At 55.4% G+C, this 22,308-nt stretch overlaps 8 protein-coding genes across 8 annotated transcripts; 4 read left to right on the forward strand and 4 right to left on the reverse strand.

Annotated features, from left to right (window-relative positions):
* CTAM01_03694 (ornithine decarboxylase antizyme) lies at nt 1-1,239 on the forward strand (the record flags this gene model as incomplete). The annotated part of the gene is made up of 3 exons (XM_060519726.1): nt 1-148; nt 422-959; nt 1,032-1,239. The coding sequence occupies 3 exons, from the start codon at nt 1-3 to the stop codon at nt 1,237-1,239; spliced, it is 894 nt and encodes a 297-aa protein (XP_060385932.1).
* Nucleotides 1,240-2,101: 862 nt separating this feature from the next.
* On the reverse strand, nt 2,102-3,831 carry CTAM01_03695 (imidazoleglycerol phosphate synthase; the record flags this gene model as incomplete). Its single annotated transcript, XM_060519727.1, has 2 exons — nt 2,102-3,640; nt 3,709-3,831. The coding sequence occupies 2 exons, from the start codon at nt 3,829-3,831 to the stop codon at nt 2,102-2,104; spliced, it is 1,662 nt and encodes a 553-aa protein (XP_060385933.1).
* A 583-nt stretch (nt 3,832-4,414) lies between these two features.
* CTAM01_03696 (uncharacterized protein) lies at nt 4,415-5,642 on the forward strand (the record flags this gene model as incomplete). The annotated part of the gene is made up of 2 exons (XM_060519728.1): nt 4,415-4,561; nt 4,614-5,642. The coding sequence occupies 2 exons, from the start codon at nt 4,415-4,417 to the stop codon at nt 5,640-5,642; spliced, it is 1,176 nt and encodes a 391-aa protein (XP_060385934.1).
* A 1,890-nt stretch (nt 5,643-7,532) lies between these two features.
* CTAM01_03697 (vacuolar protein sorting-associated protein) lies at nt 7,533-9,146 on the forward strand (the record flags this gene model as incomplete). Its single annotated transcript, XM_060519729.1, has 1 exon — nt 7,533-9,146. The coding sequence occupies one exon, from the start codon at nt 7,533-7,535 to the stop codon at nt 9,144-9,146; it is 1,614 nt and encodes a 537-aa protein (XP_060385935.1).
* Nucleotides 9,147-11,511: 2,365 nt separating this feature from the next.
* On the forward strand, nt 11,512-12,007 carry CTAM01_03698 (uncharacterized protein; the record flags this gene model as incomplete). The annotated part of the gene is made up of 4 exons (XM_060519730.1): nt 11,512-11,610; nt 11,714-11,773; nt 11,834-11,874; nt 11,962-12,007. 4 exons carry the CDS (start codon nt 11,512-11,514, stop codon nt 12,005-12,007), a joined length of 246 nt encoding a protein of 81 aa, XP_060385936.1.
* An 83-nt stretch (nt 12,008-12,090) lies between these two features.
* Nucleotides 12,091-13,784, reverse strand: CTAM01_03699 (uncharacterized protein; the record flags this gene model as incomplete). Its single annotated transcript, XM_060519731.1, has 2 exons — nt 12,091-13,077; nt 13,137-13,784. 2 exons carry the CDS (start codon nt 13,782-13,784, stop codon nt 12,091-12,093), a joined length of 1,635 nt encoding a protein of 544 aa, XP_060385937.1.
* A 1,108-nt stretch (nt 13,785-14,892) lies between these two features.
* Nucleotides 14,893-18,999, reverse strand: CTAM01_03700 (MRC1-like domain-containing protein; the record flags this gene model as incomplete). The annotated part of the gene is made up of 2 exons (XM_060519732.1): nt 14,893-15,988; nt 16,040-18,999. The coding sequence occupies 2 exons, from the start codon at nt 18,997-18,999 to the stop codon at nt 14,893-14,895; spliced, it is 4,056 nt and encodes a 1,351-aa protein (XP_060385938.1).
* An 899-nt stretch (nt 19,000-19,898) lies between these two features.
* CTAM01_03701 (uncharacterized protein) lies at nt 19,899-21,675 on the reverse strand (the record flags this gene model as incomplete). Its single annotated transcript, XM_060519733.1, has 2 exons — nt 19,899-20,947; nt 21,003-21,675. The coding sequence occupies 2 exons, from the start codon at nt 21,673-21,675 to the stop codon at nt 19,899-19,901; spliced, it is 1,722 nt and encodes a 573-aa protein (XP_060385939.1).
* Between the last annotated feature and the right edge of the window lie 633 nt (nt 21,676-22,308).

Genomic DNA, 22,308 nt, shown 5'->3' on the forward strand with positions numbered 1-22,308 from the left:
ATGGCGCCCATGAATCAGGTCAACAATTACAGTAGTAGTAATTATGGTGAGGCCATTGTCCGTCAGGCCAATGTCCTCGCCAGCTGCTACATCGTCGATTCCGCCGCGACTCTTCGCGGTCTCCACTACTGCACTACCGGCGCCGCAGGTACGTCGCATCCTTCCCATTCCACAGCAGCACAAGCACATGTCTCTCTTCCCTCCTTCCTGCCTCCCCCATGTATGCCCATCTTCAGCCTCAAACTTGTAGATACGCCGCCGATCACTCGGGGTTGTTGTCTCTTGTAAACTTCCCATCCCCTACGATCCCCGCTCACTTGCATCACCCATCTCCGGAAACTTGGTAAACTACATGGATCATGGACTGACAGATCTTGGAATCAACAGGGGCCGAGTGGTATTCCTGAGGTCCCCTCCTCAGGACTACCATCCCCTCCTTCAAGTCCCCCCCTCGCGGCCATAACGGCATCCAACGAGCTCGCTCTGCTTCCCAAGGCCAGCAGCAGCAGCTCCAAGAGGCGCGATACCGTGCCCGGCAAGAGGATTAGCCGCAGAGGGGGGGCAGCACTTTCGATCAGGGAAGAATGTGAAAGGTTCTTTTGTGAGTCCATGAGGGCTGTGTTCCGCGGTGAGACGGACACTGGCTCGCGTGGCTCCGGCCTGCATCAAGGTGCTTATTACTACAACAACGGCAGCAGCAACGCCAACAACATGCTGCCCACTCCGCCGCCAGACGAGGACTTGGCCGTTCAACCGCACGTCCCGTTCGGGGGACGCGGCGGGGACGGTGCTGAGGGCTTCACGGCTCCTACCGCACCGGCCCCGGCCACCGCGTGGTTGGAGGTTTGGGACTTTGCCGGCGGCGCGAGTTTCAGGGCCTTTGTGGCGGACGACGGGGCTGAAAAGTCCCTGTTCGCCCTGTTTGACAGGAATGTCATTGGACGTGACCTGAAGCCTGCGTATGTTACACACACCCCCTATCTGTCTTAGACCCCGTTACACGAAGAACCCTTGGCTAACATTCCTTCCAGACTTATGGCGCTGATGGAGCTGGTCGATGGACCGCTCAACTGCCAACACCTGGTCGTCTGCATCGACCGGACCATTGAGGAGGAGGATGCAAAGTCGCTGATGAAGAGCCTGCAGTGGATCGGCTTCGAGTTGACTACGCTGGATCGGTGGGCGAGAGATGTGGACGTGACGAGCAACCTGTGGCTGTTTATGAGCATGGAGATCTAGCATTACTTACCCCGGACAGCCTTTCATCGTCCGCGTTCTGTTTGGAAGGCGGTTTCCCCTTTCTCACTCATCAGTTCTTTGAGCTTGGCAGTTGGGGAGTTTTGGCTTTTTCAGGCGTCTTCGTCTCTCGTCTTTTCCAGTGTTTACACGGCATCGCGGGCTAGTTTCTCTGCTAGCAGATGTTCTCTCTTTTGCTTGGGGTACGCACTTTGGTCTTTTCCTCTTTGGTACACAAACAGCTCGAGCTTGGAACAAAAACAGTAGGGTACGGAATTTGTGTTGGGAAAAAAGGAGGAACCGTCAAAAGCATTGAACGCAAAGGGATTCAAGTCTCGTGTTTTGGGCATCTTTCTCTATCCCGAATCTATATCTGTACGCTAAAAGTTGAAGGGCTGTTTCTTTTTCATATACCCTTGAGGCTAGTGTTCAGGAACTAGCCAAAAGGTCTATTTCTTGGGGACTTGAAGCAATCACTCATCGTGTTTGGGATATGTTATTTCCACTCTTCTCCTTTGAACTTCACACGGCTATACAAGCATAGCAGCAGTATGAAATTGCAATATGAGGAAGTTTCTCTCTTTGTACGTCTACTATTCGGGCCAATGTGAGCGTCAAGATTGTCAACCACAGAACTCAACTCCAGGCTTTTCCATAAAAATGACCATCAATATCAAAAAGGTTTCCAAACGTCTAAGCTGGTTTTTTGTCTCTTTCACTCGAAGGGCCAGTGATCCGCCCGCCCTCGCCTCCCCTCTCCCCTCTTGTCCCAAAGTCACAAGGGAAAAGCAATGGCCGGCGTTTCTTCGCCCTCTTTTCCTTCATTCTAACCAAGGTACGCCAAAGCTCAAGACAACACGACACTTCAAATGGTCTCCTCAAACTGCCTCACCTTGAGCCCCTTGTCGGCCAAGAAATCCTTGACCTGCTTGACGGTATACTCCCCGCGGTGGAACATACCCGCCCCCAACGCGGCGTCCGTCGTCGTCTTGGCAAACACCTCTTCAAAGTGCGCCGGCTCGCCCGCGCCGCTGGACGCGATGACGGGGATCTTGACGGCGGCTTTCACCTGGGAAATGAGCTCGAGGTCGAAGCCGCTGTTGGTGCCGTCCTTGTCGATGCAGTTGAGCAGGATCTCGCCGGTGCCCATGGCCTCGACGGCCTGGGCGAGCTCCACGACGTCCATGTCGCGCGTCTCGCGGCCGCCCTTGATGGTGCAGGCGTACCAGCAGTACTCCTCGCCCTTGGGGCCCGGGTGGGACGTCTTGAGGATGTTGTGGCGCGTGGCGTCCGTGTTGGGGACGTAGACGCGCTTGGGGTCGACGGAGACGACGACGGCTTGGTTGCCGTAGGCTTTTGAGATTTGCTCAATGGCCGTGTTGCCGAAGAGCTTGCGTCCCGCGCCGTAGTATTCTTCCGCCGCGAGGACGGCGTCGGAGCCGATGGAGACCTTGTCGGCGCCGGATTTGAAGTACATTGTCGCGATCTCGAGGGCCGAGACCTTGGTGCCGTCCGTGTCGACGGTGTCGCGGATGCCGCCGCCGATGGTGAGCGGCACGAAGACGGTTTCCGAGGTGCGGCGGAGGATCTCGAGCATGGGCACGTCGGCCAGGGGGCAGTCGCGGAAGCTGGTGATGTTGAGGAAGGTGACTTCGTCCGCGCCCTGCTCGTAGTAGCGGCGGGCCATCTCGACGGGCTTGCCGAGGTTGCGGACGGCGCCGCCTTCGGACTTTTCGCGGACGTCGTATTGGTCGCCCTTTGTTACGACGAGGTCGCCCTGGTCGTTTGTGCGGACGTCGAGGCAGGCGATTACGCGGCGGGTGAGGCCGTCTTGGTAGGGGGCGGCGGTGGTGGTCTCCACGGCGGCTGATGGTGTAGCACCTCCGGCGGCGAGATTTGCGGCGCCGGAGCCGTCGAGGAAGGCGCGGAGGCAGCGCAGGCCCGCGGCGCCGGACTTTTCGGGGTGGAACTGTGTCGCGAAGATGTTACCCCTGGCGAGGGCGCCGACGAACGTCTCGTCGCCGTAGGTTCCCGTCGCGACGGTCCACCCTTGGGCCTCGAGCTCGCCGCGGACGTAGGGGTATTTGTAGGTGTGGACGTAATAGTATTTCGAATCCGGTCGGAGGTCGTAGAGGCTCGCGCCGCCCGTGTTTGCGCTGTTCCAGCCGATCTGTGGGACGGACTTGGTGGAGGCGTCGAAGCGGTCGAGGCGGCCCTTCACGACGCCGAGGCCGGGGACGTCGGGGTCCTCGAGGGAGCCTTCGAAGAGGGCCTGGATGCCGACGCAGATGCCCATGAAGGGCTTGCCTGAGGCGATGTGGGCGGAGATGGCGGGGAGGAAGCCGGCTTGGGAGAGTTGGGAGAGGCAGTGGCCGAAGTGGCCGACACCGGGGAGGATCAGTTTCTGGAAGGAGAGGAGAGGTTAGCTAAACTGAAGGCTTTTCCTATGGTATAACGAGACCAAATGCTTACTTCTGCGGAGGGAACATCTTCCGGCCTTCTAATCCACTCGACTTCGTAGCCGACCTTCTCGATGGCGTTCACCAAGCTGCGAACATTGCCCGCGACGTAGTCCAGGAGGTGGACCTTTGGCATTGTGGGCAAACTGGGGGAAAAAGTGTGCGTTGAAGGGTTGGGTATATTGCAAGTCTATAGAACAGAAAGTAGATCAATTATTTGGAACGAATGGAATGCGACGTTATAAAGTATCGTCAATCGACGAGGGATGTCAAGTGGTGAGTCAACAGAGCGGGATGTGATCAAGGCCAATTGTGAGTCGTAGGGCGTCGCCTCTGGGAAATTTACTTGCGATAGCGGGGCAGAGGGGTTGTGACTGTGAGCATGGAAAGTCCAGCAGCTGCCCCGCACCAGCGAGCAGCGGCCCCTGTTCAATTGACCTCTGGCCTGTGCCAATCCGCCGTCGAATTGACTGGGGGCGGGTAAGCTTCTTTCCCTTGGAATGGGAATTCTGCAGTTATCTTCGACATTGGAGCTTCAGCAATTTTTCGACGTCGCACACTCTTTCCGCGATGCGCTTACAACTCGATTTCCGCAGTCCCTGACGCATCTTGAAGTTCGCAGCTGGCGACAACACCACATAATCACACGAATCCTTGGTCCCAATGCGCCATTCCCTTCAGTCAATTGGAGCATCCCAACAAGGAATCGTCGCGAAAACATGGCGACCAACGAGCCAACGTCTTCAGTCGCGCCGGTGATTGCGGCGACGGCACCCGCTGACGAGCCACCGAAAGAAGCATCCAAACAGACTGATGGCGGCGACGACTCGGACTGGGAGTACGAGTACTCGGCTACAGAGACCGAGGTCAGTTGTCGCATTGAAGCGAGCAGGAAGATACAATTGCTAACCATCTCAGACATATTACTTGACCGTCGATCTCTCCATACCACAGCTTCTCCGGCGCAAACGGAATATGCCAGTGTCAGGACGAGGCGGATATCACTACAAACACTGGGCAGGCCCTACCACTAGGAAACCTGACGAACCGAAACACCACCGCATCATGTCAGAAGACGACCAGAATGATGACGAGCCGGCGGACGAGCCCGAGGACGATGAAGAGATTGAACAAGGACAGGCGGACCCCATTGTAGACAGCTACGACGCAGATTTCGAATCTGAACAAGCTGCCGAGATCCAGATCTTGGATCTGCATTCGGACAAGCCCATGTTTGCGTACAAGGGCAAAATCTTTGAGGGGCAGTGGACACGAAACTTGGGTACAGAAGTAATCTTCGCCGAACACGAGCACGAGGATCCGATTCCGGCTCTGCGACATCTTCCCGGCGGTGTCGACATGCTGGCGGCCAGCTGGTCGAGGATCAACACGACGGAGAAGCGCCTCGAGCCAAAACACGAGGCGGCGGCGAAAGACGACCCTCTCAAGGACATCAGGAGGCAGCACGGAATCCACATACCCATCACAGCAGACAAGACGGGCGAGCGCAAGCGTCAAACGAGGTTTTTGGAGAATTTAATGGCTTTAAAGGTCAAGAGAGGCGAAAAGGACGAGGTCACGGTGTATGCCCACGCCGCGCCGAAGCCGACGGACATAGGTTCGAACAGCCGAAGAAAAAGACGGAAGCCGTTGCCGGATGGGCCAAAGAAACGTGCAAGCCGGGGCGGCGGCGGCGGTGTCCGCGGGAGAGGTGGCTCTTCCGCATTGGGAACGGGTGGTTCTGAACGAAATGAGTTACAAGGCAGCAGCGTTGCAGAGGCTGCGGCGACCTCACGGGATGGGGCAGCGTTGTCCACGCCAACGCCGACGACATGGGCGAACCTAGATGGACAGGGCGGAAGAGCGGAGAAAGGTTCGGGCCCGAAAGATGATGACGAGGCCAGCGACAACGACTATGAAGAAGACGAGGAGGATGGCGGAGATTAAGAGTAGGCCTTGTCAGGAAAGTATCCATCAATCTGGGATACGAGTTTCATCGGACCATACAGACTTTGCGTTCGCGATGGTATATCTCGCAATCCGGATTCAGCGTATGCTGTTGCCTGTTGGTAACGATGAATGAAGATGGAGCCCAGATAGGGCGAAGCCTCGGATGGGACGGTGAAACTATGTGACAGCCGTTGCGAGGCTCTACTGCGGTAGGGCCCCTTTTCCGGTGTCGGGCTCTCCTAGGCTGGCACATGGAATTTTGGGAGAGACATGCATGGAGGCATGATGTGGTCAGGCTGACGAGAGGTCCTGGGGAGACTCGTACGGGGCCGTAGTGTGGCCGCGGCAGCAGTGCGAGTACGGCTAAACCTAGAGCTAATGAAGTGTGATCATCCAAAAGAATCCTGCGACACCAGCACTGGTTTACGAACTATGGAAAAAATGTCAGTGGAAAAAATGTCTGCCTCGTGAGAAATACGTGGGCTGAAAACGGTTGGCCGCTAGGTACAGATACTGGTGCCGGTAGGTAGTCAGCGAGAAAATCGGAGATTAATTGGGAATGCTTCTAGAAAGATTGCCTTCCTTTCAAAAAGGGGAAAATAGGCATGCCAGAAAAGCCTCAGAATGGAGTGTTTTCTACTACTTACATAATAGCTCACGGGTTTCGGCAGATGGTTAGTGAGCCCTGTGTCTGCAAAGTCATCACGGCACGTCACTCAGGAAGCCCACCCGCCCACTGCAAGCTCACATGTGGACGGGGAGCAACCTTTACTGAAGGATACACAGCAAGACGACTCGTGATGAACGGATGGCTACAGGGATCGGCTGCTTGCCGTACTATGGTCATCTAGCGACATAGGTAGAGGCGATGGCACGGTGCACTGCGTACGGATACATCAAGAGTTAAAGACAAGGCGCGAGTAAAGGCAGGGCGGTGTAGAGAGTCAGCAGCGTGCGGAACTGGAGCTTTACTACTCCTCGTGGGAATCTGCAGGGATCTGGTTGGTCCCGCAGATCGCTGAACCCTCCCGGTCTGCTGCCTGCATGAGGTACCGGGAACCTTGGCGCCATTCCCTTCCTCTTTCTTTGGAGAGATACCTGCCTCATCCGGGCGATCACAGTAGATAGTGCATGTATCTCTGCTCTAGTCAGGAGGTGTACCAACATCTATCTAGTGCCCCCGTTGCAAGGTACTCTGTACGGATACAGAAAAGGATTCAAAGAAAGAATCCAGATCCCTCGGTCGGGTGGCGGGCTGAGTAGTGGAACATCCATCCGCACCCCCCTCCAATCCCCTCCCGTCTGCCGTCCTCCCACGTCCAGGTTCATGGCCGAATCCAGCACGAAGTAACCGTACGTCCCTGATGATTGATGGCCCTTGCTTCCCTGCTTCCTGCGGGTTGCTGCCGCTGTCGCTCTCGCCGTCCGCCGCCCGCGCATACCGCTGACCGCATACCGCTAGGTTCCGTCCCAAACCCCAACCCAAAGCTTCCTTCTTACTTGCACTGCTCAACTCTTTTTCCCTTCACACACTTGCGCCTAACAAGCTTTCTCTGTCCAACAACACAAAACACTTGACCAAGGGGCCTCAGCGTCCGACCGGCCATGCATATCCGCTCGCACCTCCCACCTTCGACATCTCAATAGTAGACTACACCCTACATGTACACTTGGTGATGCTGTGCGAGACCCCGCTGGCTTTCGCAAGACGTGCCGGCATCCCGAAGCCCCTCCGAACCATCACTCAGCCTCCGTAACTGCGAATAGCTTATTACCAATCGATCCCGGCGCCCTATCTTATACCGGCACCCTTTTGAGGCTCTTTTGTTATTCTCACGAACCCAATCCCTATCCTGCGAGGCCTGGAGCCACCAACGAACTTATCCGATGTATTATCTACGCCGCTTCACCATCTTCCTCGCCTTCTTGGTGTCGGTATCGTTCCTCGCATGGTTCCTGCCCCGCTACCTCAACCCAAACCCGCCAGACCCGGCCAAGCAGCGCGAGGATAAGAAATGGGTCAGCAGCAGCCCGTACTGGCTCGATCGTCAGGCCTGCCGTTGGCTGAGTCTCTGCGGCGTTCATCATCTCTCATGGGACCCAGCTTCTCTCTTCCCCTACAAGAACGACTCCGACGCCGGTGATTTGCGCTTGGAGCTTAGGTCACTTGATGGACGCCATTCTGGGTGGGAGACGGCTCCCAAGAAGCGCTCGCCGCGGGACGACAAGGAAGAGAGGAGGAAGGTCTTGAAGGAGATTCCCGACTATGTTCTCAAGTATGCGCCGCTAGTCCACCTCTTTTCGGGCGAGAACTTCTGGCCCGCCGACATTGCGGAACACATTCGGCACATGACGCCCTACTTGGAAAAAGAGGCGTTGAACCGCTCCCTGATTCTGTCGGATTTGCACATGCTTAACAAGGAGGATGGCATGGTTTACCTCACCAGCGACGACGATGTCGAGCAGAGACCCGAATGGCTGCACAGTCACGTTGGCATTCCTGAGCCATGGAACGATGATGAGGACGACGGCGACAAGGAAGAGACGCCCAACAGCCCAGTTGGGGACTCTGAACACCCACGACATGAAACTGAGGATACGACGTGGTTCGACGTATCTCGCGATCACCCCGTTCACCGCATCTCGGATCCTCGTCGCTACCCACAATTCCCAGAAGGCTCCGCCCGCGCCGCCGGCTTCCAGCACCGCCGCCGAGACCAGGGCCAGAAGCCCATTCCCGACACGCCAACTCACAAGCCCGATCAGGAAGGCTACTCAAAGGCCCCGGCCGTCCTCGTCCTCGTCGACAAGGGCTCCGGCATCGTCGACGCCTTCTGGTTTTTCTTCTACTCGTACAACCTCGGTCAGACGGTCCTGACCATTCGCTTCGGCAACCACGTCGGCGACTGGGAGCACTGCATGATGCGCTTCGAGAACGGTGTGCCCCGTGGCATCTTCTTCTCGGAACACGAGGGCGGCCAGGCTTACACGTACAATGCCGTCGAGAAGCGGGGCGAGCGTCCCGTCATCTACTCCGCCGTCGGCTCCCATGCCATGTACGCGCAGGCCGGCGAGCACCCGTACGTGCTGCCTTTCAAGATGCTCAAGGACGTGACCGACAAGGGACCCCTTTGGGACCCGTCAAAGAACGCCTACACCTACTGGTACGACTACGTCCAGGATCTGGACGAGGACCTCGACGACGACCTCGATGACGAGGTCGACGTGGCTAGCGGCCACCGGAAGGAGAACCCCACCAGTCTGTTCCCCACGGCCGAGAACCCCGACGCGCCGACGTCATGGTTCCATTACGCCGGCCCTTGGGGCGATAAGCTCTACAGCTTGGCCGATATGCGCCAGTGGCGCTTGTTCGCGCAGTACCACTACGTCTCCGGGCCGTTGGGTCCCAAGTTCAAGCGGCTCGATCGCGAGAAGCTCTGCATTACTACCCGCTGCCGGATCTTGGATAGCTTAAAGCCCGGACAGACGTGGTATAGTTAGATGAGTTTCCTTTTTGTTACAGGTAATGGTATAGATGAAGCAAAGAACAATCAAACCTCAATGAAACATGTTATATTTAATTGATGCCTTGCATGCATCCATTGAGTGATGAGGCCGGCATACAAGATCACTTCACGTATCCAAGTAGAACGGGAGGAATGTACAAAAGTGTGACATCTGCTCTCTATTCCAGAGCGCTCAACAGCCCACAAACCGATTTCAAGTCTGGACATGGCAACTTGTAGTCGAAACAAGGTTGCCAGAAAGAGATTGCATGTTACTTGACCCCGGCAAGTACCTTCCTATATCCGACTCCCCGACCGCTCTTGGCGGGACAGTTCCGTGCTGCTCCGATCCAAATAGCACGACCAACCCGGCCTCATGCACGCCATCCAGTCTCTGTTACCTAGGTCCCTCAGACCTTGTCAAGTCTATCCTTCCCGTCACGAATATGCATCCCAGAAGGTCCTAGGTAAAGTAACATACATATCGGGCAGCAAGACTATAAGAGCCCCCGCGTGTCAGGTTGGCAGCCCGGCCTGCCGATAAATAGAACGAAGTTCTCCTCTTGTTCCGTGCCTTGAATGATTCTCGGCAGACGTATCGAAGATCCAACTGGATTCGTATTTCTTGCAAGTTCCAGACGATTCCTGTTATTCACAGCCAAAAAGTCGGTGTTCAGTGTTACCCTCAGATGCTGCGTAGTCCCGCCCTGGTAGCCGGCCACTCGCACGATGGTACGGCTACAAGCTTACATCTGTTTCTTTGGCGCTCTTCGCATGAGTCGCTCTGAATAGAAGCACTCGAATCGCTGGAGAGCAAGCTGGCCAAGGTAAGTCTGATGGGCTTAGCCAAGCCTAAATCAGGCTTCAAAGTCCAAGTGCGGTATCCGCCATCCAAAGAAGGTGCCTTGTCAGAGTCCAGGGCATCAAGACAGGGGAAACCACGATGATCAGACACCTCTTGAAATACCTGACAGATTGGCCAGAAAATACGAAAAAAAATGAGCTGCCTGTGGCATTATGTAGGACCACCAAATTCGAACTCGCAACCTTTGCAGGACCCAATTACACGTTAATATTTCCTTCACTAGGTCATAGACACATTCAGGCGGTTCTCATGCCCTCCCTCTGGCAAATTCTGTCCTACAGATGTATGGGTCGAATGGTCGTGGTGTATTCGTGGATGTTTATTCCATATCGCACGTGACCTATTCCGGTATGGACCAAGCACTGAAGGAATCTCATCAGTTCATCGTTCTTTCACTCAACTCTAGAGCCTGTAGAAAAGGTTCATTTGTGGACACCTTTCCTGGCTGAAGTCGTACTATCTTATCTTCAAGGGCCCAAGTCGACCCTGAAGATCGCTAGGTTTCCACAACACCACCTCAAGTCATAACCAGTCACCTCAACATCAGCGATGTGAAATCAATTCAAATCATGAAGTCACTATATAGTCAGCCTAGACGTACCGGTCGAAAAACTTTGAAGTCTGACGAGATTCCGCAGCCGTCTCAAGCTCAACCGAATGCGTCCAGACGCGGCTTTCCCTCCTATGAACCCCCTATTCATAATCACCTATGTGGTGGTTTTTTTCCCGGCTTTACAGGCGCAAAAGATCGACCTTAACGGAAGAAGGCTTTCAAGGGAAATCACACGATACGGTACACTTTTTAATTACACAAAACGCGCAATGTGCCCCAAGCGCGCGCTCAACGATAATTACCTGTATGCAACCTCGATTATTGAACAATTTTCCGTCAAGTAACATCATTCATGGAAGGGACTTTCAGCATTGATGGTCTTGGAATGTTGACTTGCAAGTTGCAAGTCCAAGCCATATCCTTTTGCCAAGACAGGCAATTTAGCCATGACTCGAGACGAAGTCTTCTCGGGTTCTTATATTTGGCGACACGCCGGCCTCGACTACACTCTTGTGAATTAGTATATTAGAGTTCCTCAGAGCCCAGATCCAGCTCTATCGGCATTGGTCTTGCATGTTCAGCCAAGAAGAAAGGCCCAGTGACTTTTAGATTACAGGATGTTGGTACAGGAGCAAAGACTCATTTAGACTATTCTGTAGATAAAGTAAGTACTCTTTTTCTTCCAGTTACAGGTCCGCTCATCTAAAATCTCATTTAAACATCGTAGCTTAGGCTACATAGAGTTAGCTCGTGGTTGTTGGAGTGATTCACAACCGCAGTGCCGGTATGTCTACTCACGAAGTGTGAGCTTTCTCTCACTTGCCCGATCCAAGACATATTTAAAGCCTCCTTCCCCACGATATGAGAGAGGTATACGGCGTAACACGGCGTAACCTCCAAGCCATCTCGAACACCCAGATACCTTAGATCCTCGAAATCGACATGAAGCTATCCGTCCTCGCCGGCATCGCCCTCTTCAGTAGTTCAGCTCTTGGCTTGATGAGATGGGAATGCAGACAGACACCGAACTCTGGTTGGGGCGTAAGTCACAACCTCGTCTTCTATATTCCTACGACCCTCATTCTCTCAGTCATTTGAAAGCAACTAGCATGATTCGGTCAAGACTAACTTCGGAACCTGATAGGCGTCCAACTGCTCTCCAGATGACCAACGTCAGTGCACCACTTCAGCGTGTAACAGCAACGTGAGTTCCATTACATGATGATCGCGCATGCTGTGAATGGATGCTTAATGATATGGACAGTGTCAGCGCGGCGCTCCTTGGAGCAACGCCCGCGGATATGCGTAAGTCTTAACATGTTCACTTTCGGCGGCCTCGACTCTTGCCGAGCCTTGTTTGTAGACATGCTGACGATACTTGCCTCACTGCAGGAACGTAGACCTTGGGAACGCCTGCGACTGCTACTGCTGGAATTGAGGCGAGGACATATGATTGCAAATGAATGTATTCATCATCAGAAGGTCATTAAAAAACAATACGAAAGAGTCCCGATCTCCATCTCACGCTTGCTTGACAGCCATGATATCAACATCCCGATGCCCAACTTGTACTTCCAAAGCAATATCTTCTCCCGATGAAAGTGTTCGTGACAATCTCAGTTGCCCATCAATAAACACATTCCATGTCCCAGGCCCCAAGTTCCTGAGAACAGGCTTGATTGTCCTCGTCGAGCCATCCCACGACCTGACAGTAAGCACCAGCATCCTCTCCTCCTCGCTCCAATCTCCACGCAAGAAGTCAACGCCATCAGCCAAAGTGACTGCATCAACAAACGGCCGCGTCGAGACGTCTTGCGCAGTCCAAGGCCGCTCCCAAATAATCTTCTGCCCGTCCTCGACATTCAACCTTGCGTACCCGATCGCCGCGTTGCCGGAAAACGGGTCCATGTGCGTCCACCTCATCTCCTCGTCAAACGGCTCGTCGTTGCGCGGGTAATACAGCCCGCCGCGCTCCCACTTGGACCCCAACTCTTCGTCCGCGTATTTGAGCAACGCCGTCAACTCGGCTTCCTTGCCTAGCTCAGAGAGCCACTGGACGATATACCCAAACGTGGGCTTGGTATACGGAAAGCCTCCCTTCTTACCCGCCTCGGCCTCCTTGGCGTTGCGCACCGCCTGTTCGAGCGTCTCGCGAGAGTCCGGCGCCGCGCCGTCTTCCTTGACTAGCTTTCTGAACTCGTTGCCGACGACAGGTGGGTTCAGACGAATCTCGCCTCCTCCCGTGTTGGTGACGTACCCGAGGGCCTGGTCTTCGTAGTGAGACCTCACGACGGACCCGTTCCACGAGTTCATAAAGGCCGAGCCCCACGCCGTCCATGCGGGATCTTTGGGGCGGATAGTGAAGTCCTGCTTGACCATCCACGCGTCAGGCAGGAGGCCATCGGAGCCGACGAGCCCTTTCTTGTCCCATGCTGCTTTGTACTTTTCCAAAACGTCGTCTACGACCGAAGTGCCCAGACGAGCGTCTCTCAGACGCATTCCGATCAGCTTGCACAACTCGTCAGCGCACAACTCTCAGTTGTCAGTAGGCACATGTTGGTACTTACAGGAAACTGGTTGCAAACCACAAATACCATATTCGGCTCACAGCATACCCCAATCCACCCGTTCCCCTCCATCTCCTTGAGGATAGCATCCTGCAAGCTTCCCGCATCATACGAGAACTTCTCCGGACCCATCCCAAAAAACAACGGATTCCACAAAAACTCCAACGAACCCGGCCTCTCAAACTCATCATCGTCAAACAACATCCCATACATCGCCACCATCATCAGCAAATGCCCGCTGTACATGATATTCTCCCTCACAACGGGGTCAGCCCACGGCTTCCTCAGCTCCTTCAGGTCCGGATTGGTCGCGATCCCGGCCATGCTCGTGTTGAACCAGTACGCCCACACGGCGCGCAGGAGCATCTTGCGGATCGTCTGGCGCATGAGCGTCTTGTAGACGCTGCGGAGGGCCGGTTGGCGGTGGAAGTGCGCGGCGCCGGCGGCGTAGGCCATGGTCGCGAGCTGGTAGCGGTAGGCGTCGAGGAATTCCTGGAGGGGCTCCTGCGAGCCCATGAGGTTCCAGTCGTTGTCGGGCTGGGTGACGAGGTTGTGGAAGTGGCGGAGGTGGCCTGCTTGTTCTCGTGTTAGTTTAGGGTGTTTGGATAGGTCTGGTGCTCGTGGCTGCTCCTGAGTTTCGGTCGTCATTGTGATGGTGGTGGTTGAAGACATGGCTACGATTCGATTCGGTCTGCGGTTGTGAGAACAACGGAAATGACTAATGTTGGTTTCTACAGAGGCGCGAAACCGCTACATTTGACCAATAAATCACTTCTGTAAGAATGCTGCGAACATCATAAATAAGTCCCAAAAGTTTCACGGGGTTCGGAATTGAAACGGGGCTACCCGCCGCATGATCGGCCGTAACAAGCCGGACTGCACCGGACCGTAGACCCCGATCAACTGATGTCAGACGAGGACCACCTTACGACGAACTAGAAGGAGTCGAAGGAATACAATCAAGTCTCCATCGGCACTACTCGGCAGGGGTGTTGCATTGCCCGAGCGCCCGAGAGACTCGATGTTTTCCTTCCTGTTGGAGAAGAAGTTGCCGCAGGCGCGGAGTTTAGTCGTAGTCGAGCGGGGATACGTCTCCTGTCAGCATCCTTCTTGCGACTCCCCCGCGTTGGCTGGTTTTCTGTCTTACTAGAAGGATCATTGTTGCCTAAAGAGGGCAATCGTAGTTGTAACGACCAATGGAAGACAGCTACGGATATTTGAGCTGTCAGTTATAGGAACCCCTCCACAATACCTCAGTAGGGTGGCTTTCACTCGATAGTAATCGTGGTCACGCTTCTCGGTGAGGAGGTTTATGTGTAATGTGTGCATTATCGAATTCAAGAAACCTCACTTGGACGTCTTGTCAATGTGATCGAGAAAGGACGCCTGGATTTTTGTCTGCAGGTGAACGGACTTTTAGGGCAAGAGGAAGAACATCTTCTTTATTGCTTCATGATACCATAGCAAACATATATTACCAGCCATGGGCTTTTCAGAACCTCACATGCTTATCTTCAAAGATCAAAAGAACTTGCTTGAAATGCGTTGGAACAATGCAACTCCTCAAGTGAACCTATTGGCAAACCATGAAACACACAAATCCTCACCCCGTACCCAAACTCCAAATGCAGTCCCAGACTCCGTCCAAAGCCTTTTTACCCAGTCCGTCATTGATCTTCGGTATCCATCATTGCAAACTCCCAGGCAATTCAAGCCGTAGCTCTGCAATACACCCTCACCACCAAACACGACCTCCTCACTCAAACTTGCCCGACCCAAAGAGGCCATTAACAGCGTGGTGTCTCCTCTCAGCACCCTTCCACTTTCTCGCCTCCCTCCTCTTCTCATTCTCCTGGATCGCCGCTCGGCGCTCATTCTCTCTCGCCAAAGCACTAACACCCGACTTCTTGCTCGCGTTCTTCTTGATTTTGCCATCGTCGCCGAAACCACCGCCACCGCCGCCACGAGCAGAGAAAGCCGCAGCTCCCCCATTGCTGGCTCCGCTGCCGCCAATACCACCACCGATACTGCCGCCACCGGAACCCTGTGAACTCAGCACGGACGAGTTCGTCGTCGCGCGCCGGAGCAGTGCAGGGACCCTGAAGCTGCTGCCGCCGCCGCTGGAAGCAGAGGCGGCGGCGTTGGGCATAGCAAAGGCGAGCTTAGAGGACGTGGTCGACATGTTGGAGGATGACTGCCGCTTCATGGTGAGGCGATCGACGACCACCTGGCGCGAGTTGGTGCGGCGCGGGTTCTTGCCTGGGGAGCGGTTCTCCTTGTTAGAGGGTTGCGCCTCCTCGTCATCCGCCTCGCTGTCCGAGTGCGGGTCCGTGGCAGGAATCACTTCGTTCAGGTCCTCGAGCAGACTCGAGACGGACTCGCGAATCTCGCCCAGGTTGGAGGGCCTCTTGCCGTCCTTTGTCCTCCGCGCGTTGGTGGTGGACGGTACGTTGGCAGCGTTGGAGGCGAGAGGTGCGCGTTGCGCTCCGGGCTGACTGTCTGGGACAGTGGTCTGCTGCTGCTGTTGCTCTTGAGACTGCGAGTCCTCCGTCTCCGTTGGCTCGGGCGCGAAGTCGAGGAAGTCCATCTCCTCATCACTGCCGCGGTCCTCAATGGTGCGGAGGAAGGCCTGGTTGCCGGGTTTCTCGGCAATTTTCTTGATGCGCTCATCCGCGAAGAGGGCCTGCTGCATTTTCTGGAACTGACGACGCTTCAAACGCCGACGAGCCTCGCCGCCGTCGTCTGAGTCAGAGAGGTCATAGTCGGCGCCGCGCTTGCGGCGGAGCATACCGGTTGTGATGTCATGGAAGAGCTTGTCGACCATCTTCTCATCGCTCTGACGCTCGTTGTCCCTGAGAATTTTGTTAGCTGAGAATACTAAAGCCAAGACAGAGATCACTTACGCGTGAAGGGCAGCAAGTTTGCGCTCATCATCAGCAGTCATGCCGTTCTCGTCGTCAATCATCTCCTTGACGGAGGCAGCATCACTGTCGTCATCGGTGTCCTCGCCATCCGCACCTCCAAGTCCTGCATACTCATCCTCGGACTCGTCGGCCTGCTCCTCCACCATCTCCTTGGCCTTGCTCTTCTTGCGGTTGTACTCCTCCGCCTTCTTGAGCTGCTTCTGCTTCTTGACAGCCTCCTTCATGACGTTGAAGGCCGTCGTTTTGAAACCGAATTCGTCTACCTCGGGACTGGCCCTGGAGTCCTCGACATCTTCGTCATCCGCGACAGCGGCTACGACGTCAATCTTGCGGCGCAGTTTACCCCTGCGGACGAGGGGCGAATCTTGCACTGAATCGACCTCGGCGTCCCTGTCCAGGACCATGGTATCCACGGTCGACGGGGGCGGCTCGACGAAGCGCTGCTTCAACGGCGTGTAGTCCTGCGGCCCGGCATCCTGAGTGGCATCCATAGAAGTTTGAGTGAACGGGTCGTCGTCGCGCAAGAGGCTGTCAAATCCACGCGCTTGGGATTGGGTGAAATGCAGGCGCACGCCCTCTGCGGAATCAGGCTGCGTGTCGGCTCTCTGGGTATCACCGCCCTGGCTGTCAAGAATCATGCTGTCGTGTTGTTGAGTAAGACCCATCAAGTTGGAGTCGGGAAGGCTGTCGAAATCCGGCATAGGTGACTGAGAGGGGATCGTACCAGGAGCTGCCTGGCTGTCGTCCATTGTACCAGCGAAGATCTGGGTCAGACCCAGACCAGCGGCACCCGTAACGGGCAGTCCGGGAATGAATGTCTTCTTGGCAGAGCGCAATACCGAGGTGGGAACGGCGGGTGATTTGGTGTTGGGTGCAGCAGGGGATTGTTGGGTTGCAGTCCTGGGTCTTGGCGTCGCTTCGATTCTGTCCTCGTCTTCATCATCCGAGATGACTTGGCTCTTCTTTGATCGACGGATGTTGCGCGTGGGAAGACCCATGTCGTCCTCGGACTCGGGATCATTCTCGACTTCTTGGGCCTCAACCTCGGCCTCAGGGTGTTCTGAGCCGCTGTCGTCAGCTTCATTGTCGAACAACGCAACACCTTCCATTTCCACCTCGGAACCATCATCTTCATCTTCATCGACATTCTCGTCTTCAGAGCCAGACAGCTCAAGCTCGACCTCAACGCCTCCCTCCGCCTCCTCCTCGGAACCGTCGTACGACTCATCGTCACTGTCGTCCCAGACGTCGAGCTCGCCATTCTTCCTCTTCTCCTTCTTCTCCTGCTTGGCAGCTGCTCTCTCGCGCTCCATAATCTCTTCGGCTTCCCTCCTAGCGCGAGAGACAATATCCTCAACCTCTTGCATCTCGCGTTCACGCTCCTCGGCGGTCTGCACGACGATACCCTTCGACTTGAGGTACTCGAGACGCTTTTCGCGCTCGATCTTGGCTTGTTGACGGGCGCGCTGCTGTAGCGTCATCTGCAATTGAGCCGTGGTGATTGTTGCCTTTTCGTATTTCCTCTTCCTCTCCTTTGTCGGCGATCCCACCCGAGCGAGGCGACGCAGATTAAGTAGAGACCGAGATGCATCTGCCTTGTTTCCCGGAGCCCTATTAAAGATGGCGTCAAATTTGCCGTTCTTGGCGATGGCCAACTCGTCGTCGTCGTCAAGGTCAATGACTGCATGGTTTACTGAGACTGAGGGCAGCTTGATGCGGACTTGACGTCTGGGTTTGACATCCTTGACGATAGTCTCTTCAGGAGTTGCAACGGCCTTGCCCTTGCCCTTGTCAAGTCTTCTCGATGCCTCAAACACGTCGTCGAGGGAAAGCATGTCACCATCGTCATCTCGGTCAATGGTGGGCTGCGCGACAGTCGTGGGCTCTTGAACCTTGGCAGGGGAGGCAGCCTTGGCGACAGGCGGGGAGCTGGGCGGCGTCTCGGGGTCCTTCATCTCAGCGTCGGTCTGGTGCGCTGAGACGGGTGTGGTAGGGCGGCTGGAGCTCGACAACTTGGGATCAGACTTGGGTTGAGCACCGAAGTTGAAGCGCTGGAGGAAATCCGCCTTTGTGAATTTCTTCCTCGTCTTGGCCTCGTGGGCAAGCTGCATGTTACGAGCCATGCGCTGGGTCTCGCGAGCCATCTCCTCGACGGCCTTCTTCCCGGCCTTCCTTGTAGGCCTAACGGCCTGGCTGAGCTTCCGGCCACCCTCGTCATCGGTGATGTCAGAGACGTTGCCGACGTCCTCATCGTCGTCAAACAGGTCGACGTTGCTGAGGGGCTCGCGTTCCATTCGCTCGGCGCGCTTTCTCTCCTCCTCAGCTTCGCGTGCGAGTCTCTCTTGTTTCTTGCGCTCGACGAGTGCCTGGAATCTGGCGTTCTTTGTGATTGCGGGGAGGGAGTCAGAGTCGGAGGCGTCGTCTGCTGTTGTCGTGGTAGTAGGTTTCACAGGTGACTGCCGGTCCGGAGAAACGAACAGCCCAGGACTCGACCGTGCGGCTGGGCTCTGTGGTGGTGGCGGCGTGGTCTGTCTATCCTGCTTCCTTTGCAGCCGCCGCGGTGCTACCGGGATATCGTCTTCCTCTTCCGCATCCCCCATGGTCGCGTCCTCGTCCTCTTCGTCATCGTCGTTGTTGGAGCCAAGCCGTCTTTGGATCCGGTCCATAAAGCTCTCGGGCTCGTCCTCTGCGTCTGAAGGCTCGGCGCCGCCCTTTAGCTGGGCAGCGAGCCGTCCTCTGGGGCGGAAGACGACTTCTTCTTCCGAGTCACTTGCTTGAGTGTCTCGTGGTGGTGACTTGCTCTTCTTTCGGGTCTGCTTGGGTTCGTCGTCCTCTGAACTCGTGTCAATGGCAGCCAAACGGGCTTCCATTCGTGCCTTCATCGTCTCTGGCGCTGGGCTCGCGCTGGGAGAGCGCGATGCGGCCTTCTCAGAAGCCATGGTGAATGTGGCTATGATTATAGAAAGGCAGAAAGCCGGGTATCAAAACATGAAAAGACTAATGTGAAGTTGCTTGAAGTGCTGTGTACTTGCAGGTACCAAAATTGCGTGAGGAGTGTTTTGGTAGAGGTGAGTGTAGGGTGGTGGGTGGTGGTGGTATTAGTGGAGTGAAAGTCAATTAAGAGCTCTTCGACGCGTCTGGCCGACGCGACGTGTTGGTGTGTGCTACCTGTGGGACGAGACGGGTCGGTGGCTTATCGCGAAACGCGGCACCACTAAACACGCCGATAAGAACTGCTAAAGTGACGCAGGACCCACCCGGAGTTCACACCGACCGGAGCTCTTATCGATAAGCGTCGCAGTGGATGCCGCTGGCTTCGGTGACATCTCTTTACTTATAAGGTGACCGTGGACTGAGAAGACGACCAACTATCCACTCCATATAAATGGGAGAGATTAAAGCATTAGATTCGCTTAACGTAACTAGCGTGGGCCATGGGAGTTCTATTTGGTGTCTACCTGAGAATCGTGAATACACAGGCACCAATGCTACACGGGAAGCCTATATACCCCCCCTCAACTCCATTCCTGTTACCAGAACAGCAGGCGCCCGTCTAGGTCGGCGGGTCAGGTCAAACTGACTGGGTGGCGGAATGGTTTGAGGTCAACAATCAAATCGCCAACCAGCCTACTCGACGACAGGCTTAGCGCGTATACGAGTACCCGAGTTCAAATCCCAGCACGAGCACCAAGAGATGTAGCCCCCAAATCGGCACCGGGGGGGGCGAATTCTTTTTGGATCCTCTCCCAGTAGTTAACCACAGGCTTATATTGTTATGATATTCATTACTTTACCATCGCTCTGAGGGTCTTCACTCGACCATCTCTACTTCTCCCCATCATCCAACCAACCTCCGTCCCAAATCCCTCCTCTTCAACCCAGGCACCCTCTCCCCAACCGACTTTACAAACGTATCTACGGACCACGCCCTCCCATCATCATTGTACCCAAAGTCCAACACATAATAACCAACCATGACCACCAAAATCAACGGCGCTGAGGTCACAAAGTACACCCAAAACAGCTCCCCGCCAGGCCCAAACGGCTTCTCAATCGAAAACACGGACGCAGTGTACGCCAGCGGGATGAACACCAATCCCAGCAGCGTCACCGCCTTGGTACTCTTGGCCTCGCGGATGCTCCGCTGCTGTTCTTTGTACGCCTGCCTGTTGCCAGTGATGCCCGCCAGGCCCGTCACCGCCGCGTTGAGCATTTCAGTCCGGTGGCGTAGTTCCCGGAAGCGGAGGTGCAGGAACTGGAAATCTGCTGAGCTGTCTGACCAAGCGGTGACGTTGGATCGCTCCGGCCCCGTCTTCGGTCCCGGGCCCGACCCCGGCTGCGGTGGTATACCAATGGGCGGCGCAGTGGATCCTGTCGCCGGTGGTTGTGTCGGCGACAACGGGATCCCGAGCTGCAGCATGATTCCTTCCACGTCCTCGAGATACTCCCCCGTCCGCCTTTCCCACCCCTGCATATCGCTCCAGAGCGCTTCGACCTTGGTCATGGGCAGCTTCGCGAGGTCCTGCTTGCGCGTGAGACCCCGTTGTACAGCCGAGAGCGTCGCCCGCAGGTGTTCCGTCTGCTTGAGCAGGTGCGAGGCCACAATCTTGCTCACAAACACGTTGACGACGGATTCGGACTCTGCGGTATCTACCAGCCCCGCGTGTGTCTCGAGATAGAAGGCGAGATCTTCGAGCATAGAAGTCCGCGGGGGTCCACAGTGGTGGCTGTGGTTGCTACCTCTTTCTCTTGCGATACTGATTTGCGAATCTTCTGGGACAAAGTCGAGGTAGCCGCCCTGGTAGGGCCAGGTCTTGACTGGGTGCTCTATTTTGTAATCATCCCCTGTTCGGACACTTCGTACCGGAGGATCACAAAGTACGAGGCCTACTCATGATCAGCGTCAGTACAAGTTGAAGAATCCGACCAGGCAAGAACTCACAATCCCAACCACCACCCCCAGTCCTGCTCGACCAAACACCACACTTCCTCCTCACGACACCCACATTCAAAAACCGATCAAACTCGTCGTCGGGCGAATTATCCCACCGAAACTGCCTCGACACCCCAATATGCCGCCCCGTCGCGGCGCACACCCACCGAAAACTCGTCGGCCGCGTATCAAACGTCACGACCTCGTAGTACTTCATCTCCACATGGTCCCGACTCCGAACCACCGACGGCAGCTGCGCGCCGTCGCTTTCGCCCGTCCAGTTGACGTTGTGCACGACCACGCGCTCATGCTCGACGAATACCGAAGGATGCAGCGAGAAGTGGTGGCCGAACACACCTGCGAATCCAGGGCCGAGTCCCTCGAGGATGTAAATGTTTTGCTGTCCTTGCTGTCCTTGCTGTCCTTGCTGTCCTTGCTGTGATGCTGTATTGTAGTGAAGGTGTGTTTCTAGGTCGGCTGATTCCTCAAATTGTGCTGTTCTGATAAAGGTGCCGTTGTCGCCGAGGCTGAGCTTGACGACTCGGACGCCGTCATCTGTGAAGGGGATGCGTTGGATTTGAGCCTTAGGGTCGCGCTGTCTAAGTCGAGGGTCTGAGGAACACAGGGGCCGGACAAAGTCATCGTAGGCGCCTTCGGCAAGCCGTCCTCCATCTTTATCCATGTCGACCAATTGAGTCACGAGCCAATGTATTTGGACGATTAACTGGGCATGCTCAATGTAAAGATCGAGAGTGCCGTAAGCAGACAGCAGCGACCGAGCCGTGAGTGAGGCGCTGACAAGAGTCACGCTATCTAACCTCAACTCATGAGAATCAGCTCTGAGTCGTGGAGTATTTGAGTAACTTCAAGCTGATGAAAGCAAAGCAGGCTGCCGTAGGATTCTTCGATCTGCGTACCCAGGGGCTGAGAGATGGCGGGATAGAAGTGCAGTCACGCTTCCCCATCCCGCCCTGAATTGAAGCTATAGAAAAGTGTCTTTGCCCGATTTGGACACCGAGCGTGGCTTTGCTCACTCCCGGTATTCAGGCTGTCTGATAGGTACGAGTGTCACCCCTCACCTTACGCCAATAATACATCCTACACTTGCGCGCCCTTCGAAATTATTGCAACTTCTGCGAAGGTAATTCTCTCGTAAAGGAACAGGCGGCGCAGCGACAAACATGCCAACATGGAGTACTCCTCGTCCCTCGAAAGCCTTAGACCAACAATTGCATGCTCCCAAAATCAAGTAGCTCACTCTATGACGTTAACGAAAGTTCCTAACTCCCGACTTATCAATTAAACATTTGGTGAT

Source organism: Colletotrichum tamarilloi (assembly GCF_030869305.1).
Source record: "Colletotrichum tamarilloi strain Tom-12 chromosome Unknown Scaffold_8.1, whole genome shotgun sequence".
Taxonomy (NCBI): Eukaryota; Fungi; Ascomycota; class Sordariomycetes; order Glomerellales; family Glomerellaceae; genus Colletotrichum; species Colletotrichum tamarilloi.